We start from the raw sequence: 27,221 nt of genomic DNA on the forward strand, positions 1-27,221 counted from the left end.
ACAGCTTCCTGCAAGAAGGTGCTCGTATTGGGCATTAATTAGTTTGTAATTTTCACTTTATTAGTACCTTAAGAGACATCAGCATTATAACTTTAAAATACAGCTAAGTTGTGAATTAAATATTTGTGCTTTATACTTATCAGGGCTGTACAGAGAGTTTCTCTGTTTGCAATCATGGGTATCCTTTTTGTTTGATTGAGTTAGAACAAGTGAACTATATTTCACGAAGGAATGAAAGCCACATGAAATTAATAACAAGAAAACGTATGTTGCATATCAGCAAAATCATGCTATTGATCTGTTAGAACAGAAGGTAGTCACTTGAAATAAATGGCAAAAGGCCAAATGTTTGGGAATTTTAAGAAAAAATGGCCAAAAACTAGGAAAAATAACACACCAATTCTTTACTGAGGAGGAGATAAACTTGAAGGATCATTTGGTCTCTCGTGTCTATGATTATTGCAAAAAAACCTAGAAAACCCCTAGTCCTACCAAATAAGTACTGACAGTATCAGTTAATATAAATATATTTCTATGGAACAGAGTTGTGCCATTCTCACCATACTCCTGCCCAGTTATGGATAATTAACTTCTTGAATCTTATTTTCCCCAGTACTTTCTGAACATATTACTGAATTACACCAGTCTCTACAACTAATTTTAAACGTAAAAAACCAGGCAAGTATGCATCCATAAAAGCACTGATCATTAGCACACTTAAATGCATGATTTACACTTCTATTTTTAAAACACATACTTTAAAAACACATAAAAACTTTAAAAACACATACTTTTCTTTCACTGAGTTTTGTTTGCACAGATTCCCATTTTTCTTTTAAGTTATTTATGTCCTGCTCAACGTTTGTTTCAGCAGATTCTGGGCATCTTGCAAGCATCTGCTGGCCTTTCTGCATTAGACACTTGTATGTCTCTTCTTTGGCCTCAAAGGCAGCACAAAGTTCCTAAATAAAGAAAGAACCAGAAGTAATAAGGTAGAAAGTCAATACTCTTTATAAATACCAGTATAATATTTATTCCTCTCCCCAAATTTAGCAGGTATGAGTAGGACTAATAAAGGAAATACATGTAATGAGAAATGAACATGAAATACATGAAATGAGAAAATGAGGGACCTAGTTCTTCAAGAAATGAAAACTTGTATTGCCTGTCAATGTCTTTTCTGAGATTCAAAGATTGGCAAAGTAAGTACTATGCATTTATTGAAAAAGAGTTGCTGGAACTTGATTGGTTTCAAGTCCATCTGTAGCCAAAACACAAAAAAGTGTCAGCATTACACAGCGTGCAGAAAGCCCAGACCTATCCAATACCCTTCAAAAGCGTGTGGGACAGCTTGGGAGGGCTGGTTTATTGTACACTGCTGTATCTTCCTTCACTTGCTAGGCATGAGCACTGAAGACATTTCAGACATTTAAAGAAAGCTGTAATAATAATGATAACAACCTGTTAACTATTCTAATAATGACGTTTTTTAAATCATGTTAAAGGCAAGCTGTCAAAAGTCTGGGAGCTCCCATGCATCCCTCTGATTCAAAAAGTCATGTTCAGTATTGGTAACAGACAGATCAAAAAGTACCAACAAAGTTGCTGAAGACTGACAAATAAGGAACATCTTCACAAGGAGATGAGGAATAAGTGGCTTGCAAATAAGAAGAAAATAATTTTTAACTCTGATTCTCAGGACAAGAGCCCAAACAAAACTTTTTTTTAGAGTTAGGGGATACTGTACTCAGGGCTGTACCTGACCACAGGGGCAAAGCAAGAAGCAGGTTTATTCATTAATTCATTATTCATTAACATTTTGACACAACAAAAAGCTGTTTGGTTTTCTTCCTGAGGACTGTGGAAAGTGGTGTCACCTGGTCTGCTTCCTCTTACTACTTCAGGAAGAAACTGGAAACAATGATTTTTTTAAGAAAAGGAGAGGGATGGTCTGAGCAGCACTGGGAGAGCTAAAAAGGTGTCTTTTAAAGCCCCTTTCCTACTCATATCCTGTAATGTCTCTTCATATCTTTTGTTTTCCTGGAGCTGCTTTAACTGGAAATGCAGCCCAATCTCAACACTCATTAGTGAACCAATTGTGGTTGAGGTTCATTTATTCATATCTTTTATTCATACCTGTAGAAACAGGCCTTATACTCAAGAACATAGTTCATAACATTGTTTCCAAAGAGGAACAAATCAAAACGTAGTGCAAAACTCTCTCCTTCAGTTTCACATCAGTAACTAACATAGTTGGTATCACTTAGAGACAAGTTTGAATTTGGAAAATAGCAGACAACATGACAAGTGCCCTCAACATTTCAGAGGAAAATAAATACATAAAATGAGGGAGAAAATTAGCACATATTTGCACATGTTCATTAAGGTTTAACCAAAAGGAAATCAAGTTCTGTGTTTTAAGGGCTGATAATAAGTCAATGCCTGCAGATGTCCACCAGGACAGGAACACCTTGTTAAAACAGGAGGGATTGTACATCTAGGGTGCATATTACTGGGGACAGTTAGACTTGTTCTGACTACAACATTGAATTAAAAGGCCCTTTAACTAATCAATCTGTAAACATTGTAAGTGCAGAAAATTTGTATAGCAAGGAATATACTAAAAGAAAATCCTGAAGCTTTCCATGGAAAACTTTTGCATCTTGATCTAAGTGCAGGACGAAAAAGGAAAGACCACCACTGACTTTCAGGGAATCATGATTACAGTCCATTGTCACAAAGGGAGAAAAAACCCACCACCTATTTTTTCCCCCTTTTTTCCTTTATGACAAAAAAAAAGGATTACAGGGATTCAAAAACACAAGATTATTTCTGTTTGGATCTAATTTCCTGTCTTAACTGATTTTAAAAATGTAAATTAGTTTCCCTATCAATTATATATACTGGCAAATTTTTGAGGACAAAAAAGAAGGAAAAAAATGAGCCCCATGTTGGTAAGCAATGATCTTTAGCACCAAAAAAAAAATCTGATTTTTTAACATTATGACAAAGAAGCATTCTAATTGGTAGTGTCAGGTCAGGTGTATTCCTGTTCAAGGTCAGTTCAGTATCACTGTTACATCTGAGCCAGGAATTTAGAGGTTCAGTCACCAGGTTTGGGCTTATATCCTGGACCTAATAGCACATCATGATTTTACACAAATGGAACAGTAAGAACCACCTTCCTTAGAGGCAAGAGATCAAGTTTAAGTGTCTTTTTTAAACACTATGGTTCTATGGGAGCAGAGAAATCCACAGAACATTTCTTAAAGAGAAAGAAAGGAAATAATTCAGGCATCCTGGTCAGCTTGCCATTTCTAATTAAAGCACAGCCTCTATGAGCCAGTAGTCCGTCTTACTTCTATGCTAATGATGACTTTACTGTCAGCTTCGGTTAGATAAGGAATAAATGATCAAGTCTCTTAAGTCAAGGTTCAGTGAATGTGGGCCATTTTTAGATTAATCTTCAAACTTTAGAAAAATCATAAATTTAGTTATGGGATCAGAAGGGAAAAGAAGAATAGGAATCACTGAAAAATCTGCAAACACCTTTTGCAAAGATGCAAAAGTTGTTTTATTTGTCTCAACACTAATAATGTTTCAGCTTTGGGCATGTCCCAACAGGCTACTAAACTACACCGTAAATAACAGTGTTGTTTTGAAAGCTATTTAAGTTCTTTAAGACACTGTACAGACGTTGTGGTATATAGAACATACAACATATTTACCAAAAACACTCTCAAAAGATAGTTAGTCCTGAAATGCAATTTGCAAAGCATTCTAACACTGATACTTACCATATGTGCATTAAGCTGCTCTCTTGCTGTTTCTGGTAAGCCTCCAACAGGTTTTGATGCCAACAGCTGACGTTCAGTATCTGTCAGCCATTGCTGCAGATCCTCAACTTCACCATGGAAACCTTGAGCCTAAATTATACCATATCATTTTAGAGATAACTTAAATGTTCTCCATTCCAATACCAGCTCAGATGCATAAGCACATTGGCAACTGGTTTATTCAGATATTTGTAGTAATCAAAGGAAATTAAAGAAGAAGAAAAAAAAAAAAAAAAGAAAAAAAAAAAGCAAACACACAAACTGGCTCAATTAAATTCAAAGGATAAGAACAAAAACCATAGGAATCATGAAAACAGTCAAAATAACTACTGGGAGACAAATGTTTTCCCTGAATAATACACCTACACAGAAATTTCATCCTTTACAAAAATTTTCAGACCAAAAGTTGAAGTCTTACATCAGCACTGTAAAGGACAGTGTCCAGCCATGAAAGATACAGCTGGATTCAAACTTTCTCCAAATTCACAAATGTCTGTATCATAGTTTTGGTTTAGGCCAATTTCTAATAGATCTATCTGTGTATTTCATGTAAAAAGACACTTTTTCTGAGTTATGTCTATATTTGATCATTTCCTGTTCACCTGGATCAAGGCACTATCCAGCTGCTGTTTCCTTTGTTCTGTTTTTTCCAACAACTTTTGCCAGCGCTGATTCAGGAGTTCCAACTTGCTCCGTAAATTACTTGCTTCTTCAACAGCACTTGATTCAATCAGGTCATTTCCTGCTTTTTTAACAGCTTCCACAGTAGACTGATGGGCGAAAACATCATTTTGTAGCACCTACAATTGTAACACAGCATGGCCATACTGGTAAGTTACTGAATGAAGGCACTCACAGGGATTGAGCCAGTTGTAGACCAAAGACAAGGCAACAGTTTAACATCATCACAGATATCAGAAATTAAAGCTAATAACTAAGACCTCTTCATTCAAAAGCAGTAAAATACCATTCTGACAAAATAATGAATTTTGGGGTTTTTTTTTTAATCTTGGAAAAAATAATATGTTCCTTCTGAAAGCATATATTTCTGAAATTATTAAAGGTTTTTACTACTGCTAGGGAATAATTATTCCTTCACTTTTTAAATTAATTATATACTTTAATTTAACAAGATTTTTCTTTGAATACTATGTGCTTGCTGTGCTATACAACAACCCTGCTGCCACAATGTCTTCTTGTGCATTTCATGGCTGCAACTCTTTTCATGTTAAATCAGGCCACCAAGACACTTGACCTATGCAAAGAACTGGGGGATGGTTGTAGTACTAAGGCCAAAAGACCTCCTCCTTCTGCTGGAAAACCTCTTATCACCAACCACAGTAAAAACTATAAAAGGCAAAATGTACATTTGGGAAAAAAATGCTGTTTTCAGGAGGATGGGGGGCAGGGCAAGAAAAGCTTTAATATACAACAGAAGAAGAAATACACAAAATGGTTGGGAAGAAAATGGTAAACCCTGTCTAAGAAATTCAAGTTTATGATTGCTGTCTTCCTGGGGTCTGACTCAAACTCACCTCCACCAAAGTGCTAGCATATGGAAAAAATATAAAGCTAAATAAAAAGGAACTTAAAAATAAACTCAATGGAGCACAATACAAAATAGCAAGTCGCAAGCAGACCTTGAATACAAAATACACATCACATTTACTTTAATTCTTCTAAGCTAAGAGCCAGATTATTTTATTTTCCTAACAGGGTGAAAAAAGGTATTCACAGAAGCAGATGCATCTTATCCCTTCCTTCCTGCTGAGACTCACTAAGAACAAGGTCTATTCTTTCCAAAGTTATTCAAGAGGTGGATGTTTTTACAGGCTACCACAGGATGCACTACTGTGTGAACTTTCTAACCTATAAACTCTGCATTATGAAAAGGAAGTAGATTCATTCATGTGTTTGCTGAACTCCTTCAGCACAGACACAAATGATGTCTCTATGCCTCTTCACTAGTAAAACACTTCTGTTTGATAAGAATATAAAAGGTTCATGGAGCAGAACCTATTTTTGTAATTTTATTTACTGTTTTAAAAGGGTCTGTTTATAACAATAGGGTATGCACATAAGGTATGCAGATACTGTATTCGGTTCAAGTTCCAACTGACCACCCAAAAGCCTTCAGAAGCTGCATAGCTGCATTGACACAGACAATGAAAATACTTTAATTATCTCTGTACTGTCAATTTCAATCAATTCTCTCAAAATCCAAAATGGACTCTGAGTACTTTTTACATGATATGCAGGCCAAAAATTAAATAGCAGTTTTAAAGGGAGGGGAGTTACATGGTTAGATTGAAATCTTCAAGTCTAGAAAGAACACATTGTTATGAAGAGCACAGTTACACACAGAGGCAGAGAAAATCTCTTACTCCTAGGAGATGTTCTAAAAATAAAGGCATGGTAGAAGTATTCTTCGATGGGCTCCAAAATAACAATGATCAGTAAAAATACTAAAACAAGCAAACAAAATCCCTTTAAACCTACACTGTAAGTAACACTGAGAAAAAGATGGGAGTCTACACAGATTTTCAGAGAAGCATTTTCCATCTTAGCAGAACCAACTGACACACAATTTTGCAGAATTCAGAATAAATCACTATTTTCTGAGAGGGAAGAAAGAAGCAAAGATATGCAAGAGTTGTGCAGTTTCTGAGACTTGGCTTGAACAGAACTAATCAAGGAGTTTATTGCTTCAGGGAGAGTAGCAGGTTCAGTAACTTTTGAATTCCCTAAGTCAAAGAAAGGTGATTAGAGGTGGAGACTAGGGTAAGCTGTTTATTTTTGGCTAAAACCATACCATATGCAAGAAAGGTAGGAATGTGGAGGAGTAAGAGGAAAGATACTTATTTCAAGCCCTCATTTCAGCTATAATCTGCATCTTGAAAGTATACGTAGATAATTATATCAAACGTGAAGTTTTACTAATAAAAGACTCATCCCTAAGATAAATATCAAAAGAATATTCTGGTTAATATTGATTATAATTACATACATGATGTTTGGCAAGTTCAATTTCAATAGCCTTGGGGTCTCCACCCACGGGTTTCTGTTCATTCAGCAAGTCTTCTGTGTGCGTCAGCCATGCCAGTAACTCATCCAGGGCATGCTGGAACTGCCCCAAGGCTAACAAGGCACCTTCCAGCTTGTGCTACAGTAAAAATAAAGTTAACAATAAAATCGTTTCACAATGCAATTGAATTGTCTTACATTACCATTAGTCACCATAATCCAGAGCAGAGTCCATGCATAAAACAGAATAAAAACCAGGGAGAAACAGCCACCCAATACAGGCAATGCTTTCTAACTACAGCTGAGTTAGCAATTCCCTTGAAAAGCCTTGCATTCCAGGCTCAAATTCCTGGCCTTGGAAAAGGCCATACAACCAGAATAGAGTTAAGGTTGAAGGGTCTTTCATCAGATACTGATACATCAGATGTATCAGTAGCTTTTTATCACTTAAAACAAATTTTCAATATAAATGCAATTTGGTGCATGAGGCTTTTAAAACATTTTCTTTGTCATGAAACGATTCTGTTTAGAAAAAATGGCACACTTCCAAGGATTCTTTCACATCTCTCAGCTTGATAATTAAAGGAAATAACACAGAAATAGTTTAATATTAATGAGGTTTTATTCAATTGTTCAGTTCAGCAGCTACTATTACCTTTGCACATATAAACACGTTTCCAACTGTTACTTAAGACATCATCAAATAACCAAAATTAAATCACAGTCATTCAACACAGCATTACTGGCAGAAAATTTAAAAAGGTTTAAAAATGTTTCAAAAATTCAACTAATTGAACAATTCAAATCCTATTATATATAGCTTTTGTAGCTTCCAAACTAAAAGGAATGTGTAAATCAATAAAAGCATTATACATAACAAAGAATTTCTCACAAAAATCTAAGTCATTAATAAAGCCCCCACCTCCAAGCTTATTTACCTGTCTACTTATAATTTTGTCCTCTAGGCTGTCCCACAATAGTCTAAGCTCTGAGAGAGGGTCTTGAACAGTGTGCTTGTCACTCTCTTGTGTTGCCTTCTTGAGCAATAGTTCTGCCTGATGGTTCAGTCTTTCCATTTCTATCTGCTGCTGATAAGCTTCTGTCTTAAATTGCTATGGTAAATAGAAAAAGAATAGAAATATATGAAACACAAGTAATGACTACAGAATCATAGAATGATTCTGTGTTCTAGCTCTTGTGATGGTGATAATGCTTTAAACTTCAAATGGAATTACTCTTGAAAGGAAATTTTCTTTAGTAGAACACCCTCTTTAACACACAATTGGTGCAACAGTCTGAACGCATCTTGTGTACACATGGTCTGAACTATGTAAGGTCGTGATTCATTTGAAGTTACATCATAAAATATATAAAACAACCTGCAGTCAGCCAACAAAATCTACAAGTGAGCAACAAAACCAAGAACCTTCTCCGATCATCACATATGTCTGCTTTTTAAACATAGCACAACAGCATCCAAATATCAGGAGCATATTCAGTCACAAGTACAGATCCAGGAAGAAGGATAAGTTAGACTGGAATTTTGATTTCCACCGTACTCGGGTATTGGGAATGTCATGATCTGAAATGTGTGAGCATTTACATAAAAGTTTTAATGGCAGAAGCAAAGCTTTGGAGGCCTTCTCTCAGAGCCTCAAAGCAACTGTTTTCATGTTAGAAACCAGAAAACAGAAAGGTCATAGTAGAAGAATCCTGCACATAGTAATTTCATAGCTTTTGAAAGAGAATGAACCTTACTACAACTGGTTTTGAGCTATCAGAAAAAAATAAAATGTAGCCTTGCCAAAATTTGCAATAGATTTTTTAATTAAGTGCATTTTAAAATGAAAAGTTTGCAGTGAAATATTTTATAATTTTCATGCGAATTCTTCTTTACTAAAAATAGAAAATTAAAATTACATTTGATTCTCAAAAGATACTGAATAACACAGAGAAATACAGACAAATAGAAATATAATGGAAATAAACTGCTAGTTCATACCTTAAGTTCCTCCGTTTGCTGCTTCACTGTCTCCAGATCTGTTCCAACTGGGGACATAGATGCTAACTTGCTGCCAGCAATGTCTACCCAGTCAAATAATGCCTGAAAATCACAGTATGGTATTTAAGTGTGAGTAGACAAATGCTGTTATTTTTAAAGCTGTATTAAGTAAAATATCAGAGCTTTTCCAGAGAAGGTATTGCTGTGCTCTTTCAAAGAAAATAACTTTCCCAGCAAAACCTAGGTTTCTTTGTAATACAATAGAATAACCATGCATGTAACAGTTACAGGAGTGTAAATTCTGCAAGACTCGACTTCTGTTAGCAGCAAGATTCTACTAGAATTATTCATGCTGAGTAGCAATCTACTTCTTGTGTAAAACCTGAAATTTTTTACCCTGAAAGATAAATACAAGACAAACTTTGTTCTACAGTTGTTTGACGTGAACATGGGAGGTGGTGAATAACACCTTAAATGAGGATTACAAACAAAATTCTTTTGAAGAAAGCTAACTGTGCAAGGAACATGGAACTACCCATTCAGTACATACTAACTAGGCAGTGAAGAACTGAGCTAAAATGAATTTCTATAGGATAACGCAGAATGACGTCAAAAAAATAAAAAGAAATTATGTCTCCCCAGTTCTCATGCTTTGTGGGTATTTCTTTTGCTCCCGATACAATGCAGAACCCCAAGAATACTCTACACAGATTAAGAAAGAACACCTGCATCAATCTGAGTAATTGCACAAGGGGAAAAACACCTCAAACTAGGCCCCTTTTCCAACTGCCTGTTATCTGTGGAGATACCATTAAAGAGAAATGCTTAGAGCAACTTTTTGGAGCTGCGGACTGCTACATGGCTCCATGAGAAAAGGAGAACCATGCCCAGTGTGCTCAAGAGGGTGAGGCAGCTGCAGTTAACAATCTGTCCATAATACTTTTCATATTGTCTACTGAAATGAGTGTAAGACAGCACTCAAATACAGTTCTTTCACAAAGCACCCAGAGAAAAATCCAAAGTGATGGTGCACTGCAAAACAGATGTTGTATTATTATTAAGGAGTGGTCTGCCTCTTGATCTGCACTAAATGCAGAAGTAACTACCCTCAGTGTCATGTGAAATTCCAGTTTTAAAGATTCAATGAACCAGAGAAGACAGAAATTCGATCAAGAAAAAACAAACAAAACCAAAACAAACAAAAAAACTACAAAAAATCCAACAGCATATACAGAGAAAACATCATCATTTCAAAGGATAGGTTGTGTTGGAAGAGACCTTTAGAGGTCATCTAAAGTACAACCCCTCTATTTTTTTAAACTTCATCAGTTCTAGGAAGCACAATGCACAAGATATCTTAAAACTGCTGGAATATTTGCCTACAGATTTAAAAAGGTAATCATCTTCTAAAGCATTGTGATATGATAAATTATAATGAGTATAACATTTTAGCAACATTATGTTAATTTTTTTTTGCTTAAAATACCCAAATATTTTACTTATAAATAAGGTGGAATAAAATTCAAGTGTTTCAACTGTCTTCCACTCAAAGGAAATAGCAGCAAGTGAGTATACAGACCTGTACTCTGTTCCTTTCAGACCACAAAGATGTGTCACAACTTTAACCTGCCTTGACTATCAAAAGAAAATGTGAGCAGAACTACTGTGACTGTGTGCTGCCAAAAAAACTCTGCTCTTATCAACAAACAAGGGGACATTTATTTTGAATCTAAACACAGTGCAGGATATGGACATGAAGAAAACAACCCAACATACGTTTCTTTAATGCAAAAATATCTCAACAAACCAACCCCAACCAATTTTGAGAAAAAACCCTGCCTACTGAAGAAAATAGTCACTACAGCCAGAGTGCATTACTTGCCACCTACCTAATCACATGACACTTTTTACAACAACCACATTGAATCCCATTGACTCAAGGCCGGGTTAGGTATATCACATCACCTTACCTGTAGTCCATCTTGGTATTGAACAGCTGCCTGCATAGCTTCCCCAAGCTTATCCACACGTTCTTTCCATGTTTTGTTTAATGCATCCCAGGCAGAATTCAGCTGCAAGTAAGCACAATTTACTTCAATAGACGAAAGAATTTTACTGCTATATAATGTGCTTTTACCAACTCTTCACTGATCAATAATACAAAAAAACTAAGCATGACCAGTTCACATTTATTCCATACTAATACTCTTGTCCTCCCTATGACTGCATAACTAGCTTCTTTCAGAATTCAGTAGAGGTTCTGGATTATAAAAGGTGTAAACTTCAGTACTGGTTGAATATTTTTATTAACAGAAATATTACAGTTAATTGAGGAAATACTACTAAATCATTTGGAGTTGCATCACCATAATAAAAATAGCTTAAAATAATCATACATTACTGAACAGCGGAGAAATAAAAAGTACTTTATAGTCATCCAAACAGGATAGTCTCAGTTAAGATGTCTCACTTGGCATGAACAATACATATCCAAAATTTATTCTAGCATTACTTTTGCAAGAAACAGTCACCTATAATATTAATTATTTGTAAAAAAACAAAAAAAAATTCTGTCTTTTACGAGAGTTTTAAACCATGAATCAGTGTATACATTCTAATCTAATTTAAGATTCATTCACTCAAAAGGCAAATCTTACTTTACCACGAAGACTTCAGTGGTGTCTCACTTTTGTCACAAAATTTTTATTTTCAAAATTTGTTAGGGTCGTAGGGAATATACCAACTTCAGCAGAGCAAGTTATCGCATAGCAGACCTAAACATCTCCATTTCCCATACCTCATCTATACTCTTGTTGACAATAGGTTTGTCAGGCTCTCCACAAGCAGCTCTCAGCTCAGAGCCAAGGCTCACAACTGCTTCTAGTTCTTCTTGTAGTCCATCAATCTCTTCTTTAGCAGCCTACAAGGAGAAAAAAAGCCAACACTGACTATACTAAATTTAATAACCTATGCACAACTTGCTTTCAAGATAGAACACAGCAGGATTCCACCTTTGTTTTCTTTCTAGTCACCTGGACTTACAACTGGATGCTTAAAAATAAGCATCCCTTCTCAGCATCAGATGAAATCAGCTGACATCAGTCTAAATTGTAACAATGGTTTATGATACCATTTTGCATGAGATGGAAAAAACAAACAGGAAGTTTTAAATTAGATTTCTTTAATCAGAGTCTTCTTTGTCAGAGGTTATCATTCAACCTTCAAACATTTAACTATCAGTATAAATAATTACAGGCTTAGAGGATAACACATTTGTCCACCTTTCATTTAGATGTTACGTACTACTTGAGGAATCTCAAGTATGTATAACTTCTGAAAGTCTCAGTGAGATGGTTATTATATACATATTTACAAACAAATAAGGGAATGAAATGACAAGCACATGTTGCATGCTCATTGCAGTTAAGCACTGATACATGTTATTAACTGTAGACTCTAGAGATACCATTATTGTACATCTCAACACAATCATCCCTCCTAGTCTTTCCAAAATAATACATTCTCATCTGCATACTGTAAATAAAGTACTTCAAACCAAGAAAATACTTTCTACTGACCTCCGCAGCTTCTTGCTGTTGCTTGACTACAGATGGGTCAACTCCAGGTCCCTCCAGTTCTCGAATGAAGTCCTGAGTATCTTTAATAGTAGCTACAAGAGCCATATGATCACACCAAAACTTTTCAGCTAGTTCCATTACATCCAACAGTTTGGCCTCTCTTTCCTCAGTCAAGGTCTGGATGTCTTCCCAAATTAGGACCATTCGGTCTAGTTTATCTTGAACAGCTAAACAACAAAGGAACTAGATTACTACCTTGGCAAACAATTCTTGGTCATAAATCTCTCTACAGCTCTACAGCAGAAACATATGGGTACATTTTAAAATTTAGACTCTAAAATATTTCTTTGCAGAACTCCTTATAATGTTAAGTGGAAACAAACACAATGGCCTTTAAAATAAAATAAAAGTCATATCCACAATGACTTATTTTAAACAAATGCTTTGTTTTTAAAAATCTTAAGCAGCTTCTCCAGGAGAATATACTCCAGATTAGAGGTCATCAGAAATGAAGAATTTTATATGCTGCAGCTTACTTCATTTCCACTACATGAAAGTTTTCTCAGTCTATTACCTTTAGCAGACATATCTTTATCAGCACCTTCTGAGCGAGCAATCATTTCCTCCCCTCTCTGTTTAAGTGTCTCATACACGGGCTGAAGTTTTTCCAGATCCACCGACACATTCTTATTCTCACTAATCTGCTCTTTTATCTTCTCAACCTCTGCCGAGATGGAAGGTGGCTGCCTCAGACGTTCAACTATGCGTTTCAGACTCTCGAGAGTTGGATCTATCTTGTCATGAAACTAGGGAGGTGGTACAGGACAGAAGGAAATGGCAAACAGATTAGAATAAAATAAAACCTAAAAAAACCAAAAAACAATCAACTAAAAAATGCCATCTGAAATTATCTTGGAAAAAGATACTTCACATCTCTATACAACATATGTATGTACAAACTGCAATACCTCCCTCAAGGCTCTTTTAATATCTAAATTACAAAAATAACCCTGCAAAATGGTAGGTTCTCTCAAATTCAAGAATTTTTCTGTTAAGTTTGGGTCCAGTCCTAGGACACTCCCTCTGAGGTTACTATACATATGGCAGAACCACTTACACTTAGCCCTGTGAAACTCACGTAGTTTGTAGCTTTAGAGAGCCACGGCTTTCTGACTTCCATCATATTAGAAAGGTACCTTACTATTAAAAATACACATTTTCCTGTCAGGACCAACATACTGATATCCAACCTCCAATTAAGGCTGTATATGTAAGGTCATGCAAAAGGACATTTGTTAGTGGCCAAGTGGTGCTCACTAGTGCACTAAAGGTGTGTTACTTTCTGCAACTAAAAGCACACAGCAGTGTACATACTCTATCCTTCCAAGTTTGGCTGAGCCCAGGCAGGTTCTCAGAGACTCAATTACAGCTATGTTAAAGTGGTTCAGCCTTTAGGATAGGTCCAAATTTAGCCTTTGCTAACTAATACTTTTGGATTCATAGAGATTCCTAAATATCTCGCACCACCATGCCCCTTTCAAGTTAAAGAAATCGCTAAATCGTGGGTGCATTTAATGACTCTCCAGGATCTACAAAAAGTACTCCTGAGAACATTTGGAAAAGATACTAGAAGGAACACAGCAAAACAAGATTACCTTATGTGAACAAATAGCTACATCCTTTCTCTTCAAAGGAATATACACAGGCAATATAAATATAATTACTTTTTCCCACCATACAACCCACTTCAAATTTGACTCTGTGACTAATATTATGGGCCTCAGTGTTTTTGTTAGAAGTGTGAATATCATACAAGCCAACAAAATGTGTAGCTTTCCCACATTTAAGACTTCTGAGAAACTGAATGTAGCAACAAAACCTTATAAAAGTGATAAAAACTGAAATTAATTTGGCAATATTTGGGTCTAATTTTAGGACATATATTACATTTTTAAGTTGCCAGTGTATTCAGTGGGTCTCCTTTTACTCAACTTTAACAAATAGAATGAAGTGTTTTAGGACTTAAAAGGAAGAAAATACAAGTAATTACAACCTCTCATTGCAGCTTCATACATTATGTCCTTCCTTTGATACACAGTGCAATTTAATATAATTTCAAACCTGAAGAGTTAAATAATTACTCTTCAAGGACTGTCTAGACAAACATTGACATAGACGTTATAGTACAGAGATCTGATAATATATATTCACATATCTTCATAAAAAAAGATTATATAAAATTATATTCTGTGGGCACTAGAATGTTTTGCTTTGCCATCTGCATATACATTTAGGTATATGAAATGAACCATAAAGTATTGCACAAATAATTCAGTAGTTTCTCAACATCTGATTATGTTCTAGGTGTTAGCAAAGAATGCATTTCTAATTCTTGCTTTCTGTACTTAGCCGGTACAACATGTTGATGTCTATCACATGCAAAACAGGGACTCTAAGTAAATATCTTGATTTTTCAAATTGGTAGCTCCACCAATATGGGGAGGACTAAGCATTTATGGAAAAGGAGAGGATCTAAGTAATCAGGCATATTTCAGAGGTGTGAATAAGAAAGGTGTTTAGAATGACTGAAAGATTATACATTAAATATATGTATACAAATATAATATATAAAGTCTATAACCAGTTCAAAAGCAGGATGATTTCTGATGTCATTTAGTTTTGCCTCACATTCTTAAACTCAGCTGCAGGGGCTAGGAATATAACATTAATTATAATGACATGACAAAAATTACTTAGAATGTAGAATTGATATGGTCTTCAAGGTGTATTTTTTTATTTAGTATTTAAGACGTAAACAGAATATAGCACTTAATTTCCAGTGAACAGAGGGAAAAAAGGAATTTCCTATAAAAGCACTATAAAAGTACTTTATATCCTATAAAAATACTATAAAAGTATTTTTATTCAGGTTTTTGTATGGGTTAATGTACAAAGTTTTACTGAGTTCTTTCTGAATCTGGGGTCGAGGAAAATAATTTCTTTGTAAATTTAATGACAACCCAATGTTTAACATTTGCTAGAACACATTTGACAATTCTCTACTAAAGTTCATTTCTTAGGCTGAAGATTCTTAGCTATAATATGCAGCTTTAGTGGACTTGACCTGAATTCTATGCTGATGACATTTTGTGAATCTAAGTTTCCTGATAATACTTTTCTGTAATAGTTTCAGCACATTATGTTCTTTGGAGTCTGCAGCAAAGAGCCAATGCCACTACCACTGCTAAACTACCCACTAGTTCTATTGCTAACTCTGTTAACTACAGCTGCTAATTCCTAGAAATAACTATACCCAAGTTAATTGATCAAAAGTGTTATTTGTTTACAAATGAAGCATCAACTAGTAACAGACCAGTAAGAGAAAACAAAAGTGAAAATCAAATCCCGCATTTTTAGACCACTAGAATTTTTACTTCAAAATTAAGAAGCTGTAACATTTTTCAATGGCTGTAAAGTCATAATACTGACCAATATATAAAATTATAACCTCTCAATATAGAGAAAAATCAATACCATTAGCAGTGATATGAACATTCACAGACCACTAGGCTGAAAAATCTATATGAAACAGTAGTTTAATCTTGATATATCCATGAAATATGACAAAGTGTATTTTTCCATTGAATGAACCCAATTACACTTTAAACCTTAATTGATACCTGGGTACACTGAGAAATGGCTTCATCCAGTGCCAGTGCTCGCTTTTTGACATCTTCCTTAATTTTACTGTAGAGGGTGTCAGCTGCCACATATTTCTCTTGGATAGAAAAGCCTTCTCCTGGGCTCAGCTCCAGCAACTGAGGCCCAGTTTTGTTCATCTTATCTATATGAGGCTTGTGCTCAGCAATCAGCTCACGTAGTTGCTATAACAAATGAAACAACTTATCAGTTTCTTATGCTTGCACCACCACATTACAACTGTCCACACTTCCAACACATCCAGCTGGCAAGAAATTCCAAACAAATACCTTTCGTCTTACTGTAAAGCAGAAATGAGGTTAATGACTGCTTTGCCAGTGACGATTCCCATTCCAACACAGAACTATCCAGTCATAAAACATCAGAACTAGAGACACACTGGAAACACTTTGGTAGGACATATGATTACAGGCAAAATATAAGATGCTAATTATGCATATGATGCTAACAACAGACACTGACCATCATATTTAGTACCTATAATGACAGAAAGGGCAACGATATTCCAGACATGGGCGTAACACCACCACATATATACTTTTCATGTTGATATTGGTCACTTGCTGCAAAGCCTTTCATTGAAGAACATCACATCAGAAACATCAGAAAGAGATACCAGCATCACAAGAAAACTAATTCAAATTATCCTTGATTTAACAAGAGGAAACCCACACAAGGGAGGGTCAAAGAAATCAGTGAAAAGGGCAAAATAACAAGCAAGGGTGATCAGTAGAGGCCTATCAGCCTTGTTTATCTGTCTCCCCTTCTGGCCACAAGACCCCTCTCTGTCTTTATAACAGCACTATTATAAAACTTACACAATGTTTAACAACTAATTAATAAGTGAGTTATATTTGATCTCATCTGTCTATTCCTTTTCATCATCCTTCCCAGAAGTGAAAACTGTGCTGAAGACTGTGCAGGGGCTTGTGGAAGTGAAGTGTCGCAAGGTGTCTTCCAAGCTGTATAAGGATTTCAGATTTTTTTGCTTGCACTCATAGAACTGACAAAAGGGAAAAGGTTCGCTTTGTGTGAGTAGCCCCATCCTTCCCTCTATTTTATTTACTTGCTCATCTCATCCCTCTCTTTTCAGAAAAGTCCCCTTCTTGTGAGGCACTGTCCCCCTCAGGGCTGTGATCTCTATGCATTTCTATCCAATAGCTCCAGTGCAGAAATATGAGATGTGCATGCACTGCTCCTCTCAGCTGAGAATTTGTTTAAACTAATGAAGACCCAGAAAAGAATCTGTATCAGGCTCAGTGTAAATAAGTGCTCCTCTCTTCAACTACGGTCCTTCCCCTAAAAAGGAATCCAGATGCTGGCTTTCTTCCTTGCTCCTCCCCAGAAACGGAGACGTTGAGGAGACTGGGAAGACAGTGACTCAACTCTTAAGTCCCCCAATGACAAAACAGAAATGAAAATAACTCACCCCCAACTATAACCAGTTACTGTGAATGTAATTCAATTTGTACACCTTGCCACCAGACAAGAAAAATAATGTTGATTAGCTTAGAGGACACAAAGGAGATTATAAGACCAGTTTGAAAATTTTTAGAAAAAATTTTTCTGTAGTTTACTTTTGAGCACAAAGAGATGACTTGACACAAGGCCTCAAGAGTGCATATTTCTGGGTCTAAACCTTATGCTAATACTCCGCCAACAGCTCATTTCAAACCAAACTAACTGCATGTTACTCACATAGAATCAACTCTGTGAATTCCACAACTTGGAACAAAGATAGTCATCAGTAAATACATAAGAACAGAAACATTAGGTTCTCATTCACATTGAGAACTACTTTTTTTTTCTTATTCTTCTTTTTAATGGAATAACAAATGATTTGGTCTTCTCCATGATCTACTATTGGGTAAACAATTCTATCAAACAAGCGTTTCAGAGTAGATTACGTGTTAAAAGTGCCTGACATTAAACTTCTATTTAACAAACAAATCTCAGCTAATGGCATAGCCCGAGGAAAATGCAAAAATAGAAGCTCATCTGAAAGGCTTCTCACAGAAGCAGCATGATTAAAGTACATGAGGAACAATTCTGCAAGTAAAGCAAGCATGATATGGTTCACGGTGACTAATCAAGGTAGTTTGTAAAGCTTATGTTATATAGCTAGTCTTAACAGAACATGTTTGTTCATTCTGGACATAATAGGAAGACAAATGAGTGAACCTGGTGTTTACCAGTACATAAGAGTGGTACATTTCATTAGCTGGTCTCAAAGTAAACAAGACTTTGAAGCCAGGGTTCATGCTATCTAACTTGAGTCACTTAATTGAGGCAGCTAAAATAAAAAAAACCCACTAGTTAGTCCATGCTTAGCAGGGAGAAACAGGTATCTCCAGTGGCCACACAGGTTTTGCATCTGCCAAAACATTCAGGTTTTTAACCTTAGTGGGATGTATCTTATTCCATGTGATACTAGCAGTCACCTATGAAACACCTCCATTTTTATCCAAACTGATTATATATCCATGAAAGAGGACCCATACAGTGGCCAGCACTGTCACCTCTATTTTGTGATGCTATGGGAAAGAATTATTTATTTATTTAAATTATTACACAGCAAACATTCTTGACATGATAAATTATTATGGGATTGGTACCCAAGCAATCAATTCTTGGCCCTCTAATTGTTCATCTTCCTTAGCTAAGTTTAGTTTCAATATTACCAACAAAACAAAAGCCAAATTTTTTATACATACATAAGATCAGCATATGTCTATATCTGTATACAGATTGTACCCCCCTTTTGTTTCTTGCTCCAAAATCCCGTATCTGTTCTTTCTGTTTCTGTTTTGGTTTGTTCCAATACTGACATTAATGTGTACTTTTAAATATACTAATAACTTTTATGTGTTCAGTTCTCTCAGTACAATGGCAATCATTACCCTTTCGCCCTCTTTTATGCTTATACATCACTTGCTGCCTTCCCTAGAGACTCTTGCTTACATGCACAATTTGGTAAACAGTAGAGACATGACTGAAAATTAATCTGTATCATTATTTTAATTTTTTTTTCTTCAACAAAAGAGTATCTGTTTTAAGAATTTTGCAGAGTACTCCACAGTTCTACGCAAAATACTTCCTGGTTTTTAACACTTTCTTTTTCAAAACTGGCACAATGCTTACCCTATGTTCTTCTTGTTGTTGCTTTAATGTTTCATATTCAAGGGCTGGTGCAGGAAGCTGAGAGATGATCATTTCTGTTTCAGTTAACCATGGCCAAAGTTCTTCATAAGTCTCCCAGAACTGGTTAACCAGGGACTGAGCCCGTTCCAGCTGGAGATTTCTCTCTGAGTTCATCTGACAGACTGCATCATACTTCTGTAAGAGGCTTTCAATTTTTTTCTGTAAAATAATATAAATTTTTAAAAAGTATGTTTTTCCATGTGTCTCTTACCTTCATTTCCAAACATTCTTTGATAATTATAGCACCAATTCACAGTGAATAGAATTTCAGTTTTGATGTTTCCACAGTATCACTTTTTAAGGTAGACAGAACCATCAATGAGGGAGATCAGAATTTGGCAGAGAACTTGCAAAATAATTAGAATACATTTAACAATACTGATATTTACAAATAAAACTTTATTCATAGAGCTTGTAGGCAATCTGCAAACTTCCTTACTGCAGACAATTATCTTCAGTGACGCCTGGCAGAAAGTTTTCCACAGTATTTCTGAATCAAAGCAAGATGAACAATTCACAAAATCTGTTGGGATGTTTAGTTTGGTTTGCTGGGGTTTTTTGGTGGGGTTTTCTTTTCCTCTCTAGCAAGACAATAGTATGTACTGTTGTGACTGTCATTTACAAACTTGCAACAGAAACCACGAAACATTATTTTCCAGGTTAGCATACTTACTTAATGAGAATGTATTACTATTAATAAATAGCTAATAGTGATAGAACTATAGGCTTATTACATTACAAATTTAATGTATTTGGGCATGTGATAATAAACAAAAGTATCAACTTGGTATATTTTTCCTGTGGAAAACTGCCCACGTTATCATGTTTATGAAATATTATATGTGACAATGCACATAAATCCTAGCCTTGGAAAAACTACATATACGCAAGACATTGAATGTGAAGAAGCTTTTTGGTTTTTGGCAGAACAAGCTATCCTTTCATTTATTATGTCTTGCATGTAATTTAAGTATAGAGATGCTATCCAGAGGACAGAACATAACCCTAACACACAGATATACAGTATTTTTGACAAATAAAAATATTTAGTAGAGACTCACACAAAACTGCTCTGCCTTATGACTACAGTTTCAAAGACAGAACATCTCCTCTATTTTAAATTTGCTTAAGAGCAAATCAAATTTATTCAGAGACCCTGCATACAGTTACAGTATTGAATACAATTGAATACAATTACTGAAGCATTGTTTTTCATGGACTGGAAGGACTGAATCTACACAATATATCCAGCCTCACCATAATTTAGCAAAAAAATCCCAACCCCACAACTAATCCTTCCTAAATGCCAATGAAAAAACCTATCCCTACGTGTTTCCAGCCCTGACATTGGGCTCTCTGTGTCTGTGTGCAATAAATAGAGTCATAAGAATGCCTTTCATGGGCTATGACAGGATGAAATAATCTTGGCAAGCAAAGTCTACATGGAAATCAGCAGAAATGAAAGTAAAGATTCACACTGAGGCACAGAAATGCTCACGCCCAGAGCATCACTGACCCAAAAGAACTCCAGAAGATAAACTGCCAGATTCCACACATCAACCCAGATGACTAACACCTCTTCACCCAATCATCTGTAGGCTAAAACACTATTTACTATGGATGAAGATGATAAATGGGGCTCCAAATTAGTGTCAGGCAAAGCAGCAAGTACACAGAGCTTGTTCTTTTAATGTCCTGAAGGAAGGAGAGCAATACGCAGCAGCATTTCCTCTAGCATTACAGTCCTCTGACAGGAAGTGACTGTAATTAATGCTTCTTCATTAGTATTTTTAAAAAGGCACAATAGGAATCCTGGTACTTATACAGTCTGGATATCTACCACTTTACCTTCATCATCTGTTTCTCTTCTTCAGTGCATGTTTTCATAATCTTATCCCCGGATTTAACAAGCTCATCTATAGCATCTTTGTGCCTTAAAATCTCCATGGTAAAAGCCTTGAAATACAATAAAAACTGGTTAGAATAATAATTAAAAAAAAAAAAAGTATTTGGAGCAAAAACTGGTTTTGAAGTGCATTAATTATGATGGACTGAAAATTAAATCATGCCAGTACATTTTCTAGATGGAGAGTGTGCCGGCCAATAATTAAAATGACAGTTGGAAATGCATTTCTTTTACCTTTTGAACTTGCAGCTGAGCAGTGGTCTGGTCTTGCTCAAGCCTAATATCACCCAGAGACATCAGTTTCTTTTCTGTTTCTGCAATCCAGGCAAATTCAGCATCAGCTGCTTGATCAAACTAAGTGAGGGAGACAAGAATTAGTTCAGCAGTTCTACAGACATGAAATTAGAATAACAGTTTCAAAAATTTTAAAGAAGATTAAACAGTGGTTTTGAATTTTTAGAAAGATAGCAGCTCAATTTCCATTTGAGCGTTTTAAATATAAATGAAATACAATGCCCAAAATGGTTCTGAGGGACTGTAATACAAGCAGCTTAATTCATAAGCATGACAAAGCAACAGAAGCAAATACTTCGTTCCAGAGCCTACAGCTCTCTATCAGTTGAAACAAAATAAAAAAGGATTATAATCTCAGAGTTTTAACTGGACTGCCTGTTTTTATTTTATTCTACTTTTTCATCTCTGTGTTTATTATTACTGCCAGTGTTGCAATTACCCTGAGACACAGTTGTTTGATGTTACCCTACTAATCTGAAGAGCCGCTTTGGTATTAAATGATCAAGGCAAACAATCACAGTTGAATTAAGTTAGTGCAAAAACCTCACCAAATTTAGAGCAGAATTTCATCCAAATCTAGGCCACAGATTAAATGCAAAAGGTTTTTTTTTGAGCATTTGGATACAGCCAGTCCTCTTCCTAAAAGGACTCATTTCTCACTACAATTATTCAACATTTAAGTGTTTCAGAAATTTCCTGAAGGCAGTAATGTAATGATAGGACCTGTTTCTTACTAATTGGCGAAGAAAAGCATGAGAAGAAGAATATGGGATTCTAAGTCTTCTGAAATGTGAGACCAAATTAAAAAACAATAAATCATACATTCTCTCTTCTGATCAAGTTTATAGGCATGCATCTTAGCACACGTTGCAATACTCAATCAGGGCAGCTTTGAGCCTAAGCCATAGAAAAATATTACATGGGATGTATCAGATGCACATTACAGAACCTATTAAAAACCTAAGAACCTATTAAAAATTTATTTACTGAATTTGTTAAAACTCTGAAACCCCCTCTCCAAAATTAACTGAACCTTAATATAGCCATGAGTTATTGTGAAAATCTGTCAGGTTGTTTTAAGTCAGAACCTGTTACTTGTGTTGTTGATGCCCACACTTTCCTTAGAAATCTTCTTCTGAACACTCTCAGTCCCACTTGTTTTTAAAACATGTCGATCTGTGCCTTTATGGCTGTAGTCCATAACAGCCTTGTTCCTTAATATAACTGGAACTGACTTTGGTCACTAACTCAGACTTTTCTTAGTGGTTAATCATGAGTCCCACAACATGAAAGAAACAGTTTTTCAGCCTTTATAATCCATTTGTTACATGAAAGGGCAGAACATTATTTTTCACTATATGTTATTTCTCATTTAAAATATCAGAAAGTAAGACATGTTCTAAATATTGTGACATCCTACTAGAAAGGTATGTTCTGAAATAATCAGTACTGTAAACATTAGCATGAAGCACATGCACCCGTGGTAGTTAAACCCTGGCTTTAGAAACTGCAGTTCACAACCAAGGTTTTCAGAAGTCCATCTATTTAAGACAGAAATAGAGAAGATGGTTTCAAATGTGTTAGATCTAATTAGTTACAAACTAACTGCAGTGTGACTTCCTGATACCAAATATTCATGGGTATGTAAGTAATACTGAGGAAATAGTTAATGGAAATCACAAAATCAAGGCATGGCACTGAAACTTCTAAGTTAAATAGCATCAAGGAAGGGAAGAACTCTAAATTCAATTTGCTGAAGGTATAGGATTTCCAATTTGTGATGCTTAAAAACAACATTAAGGAATAAAAAGCATAAAATTGGCAGTCTCTGCATTCAAATTTTGAAATGTTTTCTTCCTGTTATACATGGCAGTTACTTATGAGCCCTGAGCTACACTTTGAGTCACTATAAAATCGTCTACTTAATCCCCATCCAGTTTAACCAAGCATAGTTCATTGCGGTACATTTTCTTCTGATCAGGAATGATTGACTTCTGAATATGATGATGCTGTGATTTTCTCCATGAATGCTTTCTAAAGCACTCTATGGCTGCTTTAGAGTGAAGAACAAGCCCAAAGCAGAATATGACCTTGTGTTTCTACATAGGACTCCTTCACTAGAGGACCCCACCAAGGCTTTCAGTCGTGAGAAATGATGACTAAACTATGCATCTGAATTTGTCTCTATTATCAGTCTGAGACCATTATACCCAGGTAGTTAAAAATCCTGGGCATTGCATTTGTCTATTATTCTTCCAGCTTCCATTCACAACGTGAAGCTATTCTGCCTTATGATCTGTGTTTCCTGCTGCATTCCGCAACTTGGTCCAGGAACATCTTGCACAAAACCCAAGCTTACTCCTACCAAAGCCTTGTATTCTCAGCAGCTTTGTCCTCCACCCTAAACTTCTTAACAGTATAGGCACTTCAACAAGTTGCCACAGGGCAAACTTAAAGAGCACTAATTTCTCCAAAAATGCTTTTTATTTTGAATAGCTACATGGGAAGTATCTTATCCTTTTTACTGGAAGCACATTAAGCCACCTGAAACTTATCACAGGACATAGCATATAGGAGTTTATTGTGATGATGTGGGCTGGCCAAAGTGGAGGTTGGGAGTATGCAGGATGCAGGATGAGAGTGCAACGTGCCCTTGCAATATTAGCTAGTGGAATAGCAGCTCTGGACTTTTCATGCCTGGACCTGAAACTCAGCTTATGCTAGAGGATACAACATAGTCATGGAATTCAGAAAATCTGAAACAGGGCCAATATATAATCTCCTATCTCACCTTATCACTCATTAAAAAAAAAAAAAAAAAAAAGTAAAAATCACCCTTCATTTTTGAGGATTAGGTTAACAAGTCAAGAAAATAATTAGCGAACCCCTTAAAAATAAATCTGTAGTTATTTTTAGGCTCACTTAGAAGAAAATCTGAATTACTGCCAGTTTCCTTTTAGTCAGCTTTTAGCAAATTTTTAAATTATCACACATGCTTTCTCCCTGTCCTGTTACAACAGTTTGTGGGAACTATACAGCAAAATGAGAAATCTCCACTAATATTTTTATGCCTGAACTGGAAAACTGTGTTTCCACACTGCATTTATAAGCTGGCTTAAATATGAGACTACTTAGTTACAAAATTAGAGCCCAGTTCTCAAAGTGCATCCTTATATACTTCTGTGCATGTATAGAAACCTCCACATATTAAATAACTTGGGTTATTTTTGAGCCCCAAAAAGTATTGTCAATATTAATAAAAGCAAGTGCTATTTAAATCCTGCACTACAGCTTGAACAAGGCCATCCAGCTTTTAATTTTCTGATGTGCAGAGAAGCTGGACAATCACCTGGTGCTAAAAGGTGTGGCCAACCTAGCAATGTCAGTGCCACATCCAGAAAAGGTGGCTCAGGATGTTGGAGCATATTTTACTTAACACAACAGGATGTACAAGAGATGTGGGCCATTCAGTTCTTAAGCAAACTGTGACTTAAGGAGCCACAGGATAGTAACAGCAATTTTAGCTAAACTGTTGCTGTTTGCATCAACAAAAAGGGAGACAACTACAACAGAGTACAGATTAACAGATTTCTGGCATTCGTATTTTAAAGCTGGAGTCCCATTTCATTCAATAGGCTTTTTGCTGCTCAAGGATAACAAACTTTTGGCAACATTATTACAGGACAGCTTTTGCTCAACTACATGTGGCAGAGACTGTTACTTTCCAAAGAATAGTTTTCAGTACCTGCTGGGATCTAAGGATGGCAGCATCAATCTCATCCACCTTCTGAGAGATTGTGTCACTCACTAATCTGTAACGTTCGTTGTCCTCTGTTATCATCTTGTCCAGCCCCTCTCTGGCCCTCCATGGCACCAGCTCCAGAAAGGCACTGCCAACTTCATTCAGAGTGTCCACTAAGCCTTTGTTGTTCTTTGCTTCTTTTTTCAGCTCCTGTAAAAAGCCATTTAAAACAATTAAACCATTTAAACGTGGCAGTATATAACCAGAACAAAGTTTGCAGTTTTTTCATTCTTTCAACTAATCCATGAGTCCAGAACTGAAATGTTTTCCACACAAACCAAAGGGCTAAGTTAGAATACTTATTTTCAGCTAAACTGTATTAACTTTTCAATACTGTAAGTTGTTTGACAGAAAGGTACGTGATTCTTCAGAGAATTTTCCACAGAATCTAACCTAAATATATTTCTCCATTCAGTATGACTATCTTAAAAATTTTCTAAGAATTGTTAGTACTTCATGAAGCATCCAAAGAAAATAAAACTAATGGATGGTTGTGAACTGCAACTCCATAAGGAAGTCATCAGCAATGGAAATCAGCATGCAATATAGCAAAATATGATGAATTCAAATGATTTCTGCAATTACTGGATTAAATTTCAAGCACATATTCACACAAAGGAACAAGATTTTACCTGTACAGAACTCCCCATCTATTAAAGAAATTGAATAGAATTTTTTTAAGCTTCCACCCTCAGCATTTTCCATACCATGCAGCTTACACATTTTTTCTTTTGAAATGAACCTTGTTAAATAAAATCGGTAATATATGTTTAAAAGTGCATTTTACAGTATTTTATCCATGTCACAGCTAAAGAACTAAAATAACTTTGTTTGATAGCTTATGAAGTTTCCCAGTCTTAGGTAACTCCATGAATGAAACAAAAAATGCTGTGCTACTCTTGTGCTAGAAACAAAAATCAGCCCAATTTCATAAGTGATTATAACACATGACTGTGGAAAAAGAGTTTGATTCTTAAGTACTGTTACATTTAGTGGAATTATCTGGATCCAAAATTAGTTATTCAAAAAATTACTTCATATCAAGCATAAATTAACACAAAACGTCACCGAATCACAGAACAGTAAACAGATATATTTACTGTTAGATAGATAGATATACATATGTTACTGATAGATATACAGTAAATAGATATATTTACAACAGGTTCTAAAACCTACTTTCTGTCTTTCTTGTACTTGGCTTAATTCTTCGCCCTTTGGTATTTGCGTTTCATATGAGAGTAACTCCATCTCTACTTCATCAAGCCATTTGCAGAGTTCCTCATGAGTTGAGTGCAGTTGGCCTGCAAGCTGCAGTGCCTGCTCTAAAGTCTTGGATACATCAGAACTTAATTTTGTAATGTCTTTGTATCTTGCTTTAATGCCTTCCAGTTTATCTTGAACAATTACAACTTCATCACCTAAAATATTAAAGGAATGTTACTTCCCATGATCACAAATATTAAAAATAAAGAAACCAAAACAAAACCACAACAACAAACCTAAAATCCCAAACTTCACATATTACAGAAACCTCGGTATTTAACATATAAAACAACCCAAACAAGGTGACAAGACAAATCCTCAACTGCTGTAAATTATCCTACCATCTCTAAAGGCTACAGAGCTAAGAAGTTTACCTCAGTTCAGCATCAATCCTTCTTTTTTTCTGCTTTACTAAACTATTACAAAGGAGCTCAATCAAATTTTATATATAAAATAAAAATCCACCCTTAAATTCACAATACTTCTTATAAAGGCCAAATAAAAGTTATAAAGTGTTACAGAAAATGTAAAGAACAAAAAAAGAAAATCTACACATTACTAACTAGACCTTCAATTACAGTAGATTTTTGAC

General features: G+C 35.6%; 1 protein-coding gene across 1 annotated transcript in view; it reads right to left on the reverse strand.

Annotated features, from left to right (window-relative positions):
- Nucleotides 1–27,221, reverse strand: part of DST (dystonin) — a 249,625-nt gene that overhangs the window by 31,613 nt on the left and 190,791 nt on the right. Inside the window, exons 65-80 of the mRNA XM_058836371.1 lie at nt 26,543–26,784; nt 25,307–25,513; nt 21,502–21,621; nt 21,210–21,317; nt 19,302–19,520; nt 16,121–16,324; nt 13,015–13,246; nt 12,441–12,667; nt 11,660–11,782; nt 10,833–10,934; nt 8,863–8,964; nt 7,799–7,972; nt 6,844–6,999; nt 4,439–4,636; nt 3,798–3,926; nt 792–962 (exon numbers count right to left, since the gene is read on the reverse strand). Of these exons, the coding sequence (XP_058692354.1) occupies nt 792–962; nt 3,798–3,926; nt 4,439–4,636; nt 6,844–6,999; nt 7,799–7,972; nt 8,863–8,964; nt 10,833–10,934; nt 11,660–11,782; nt 12,441–12,667; nt 13,015–13,246; nt 16,121–16,324; nt 19,302–19,520; nt 21,210–21,317; nt 21,502–21,621; nt 25,307–25,513; nt 26,543–26,784 (2,714 nt within the window). The remainder of the gene's footprint in view (nt 1–791; nt 963–3,797; nt 3,927–4,438; nt 4,637–6,843; nt 7,000–7,798; nt 7,973–8,862; nt 8,965–10,832; nt 10,935–11,659; nt 11,783–12,440; nt 12,668–13,014; nt 13,247–16,120; nt 16,325–19,301; nt 19,521–21,209; nt 21,318–21,501; nt 21,622–25,306; nt 25,514–26,542; nt 26,785–27,221) is intronic.

This window comes from Poecile atricapillus, chromosome 3, assembly GCF_030490865.1.
Source record: "Poecile atricapillus isolate bPoeAtr1 chromosome 3, bPoeAtr1.hap1, whole genome shotgun sequence".
Classification (NCBI taxonomy): domain Eukaryota; kingdom Metazoa; phylum Chordata; class Aves; order Passeriformes; family Paridae; genus Poecile; species Poecile atricapillus.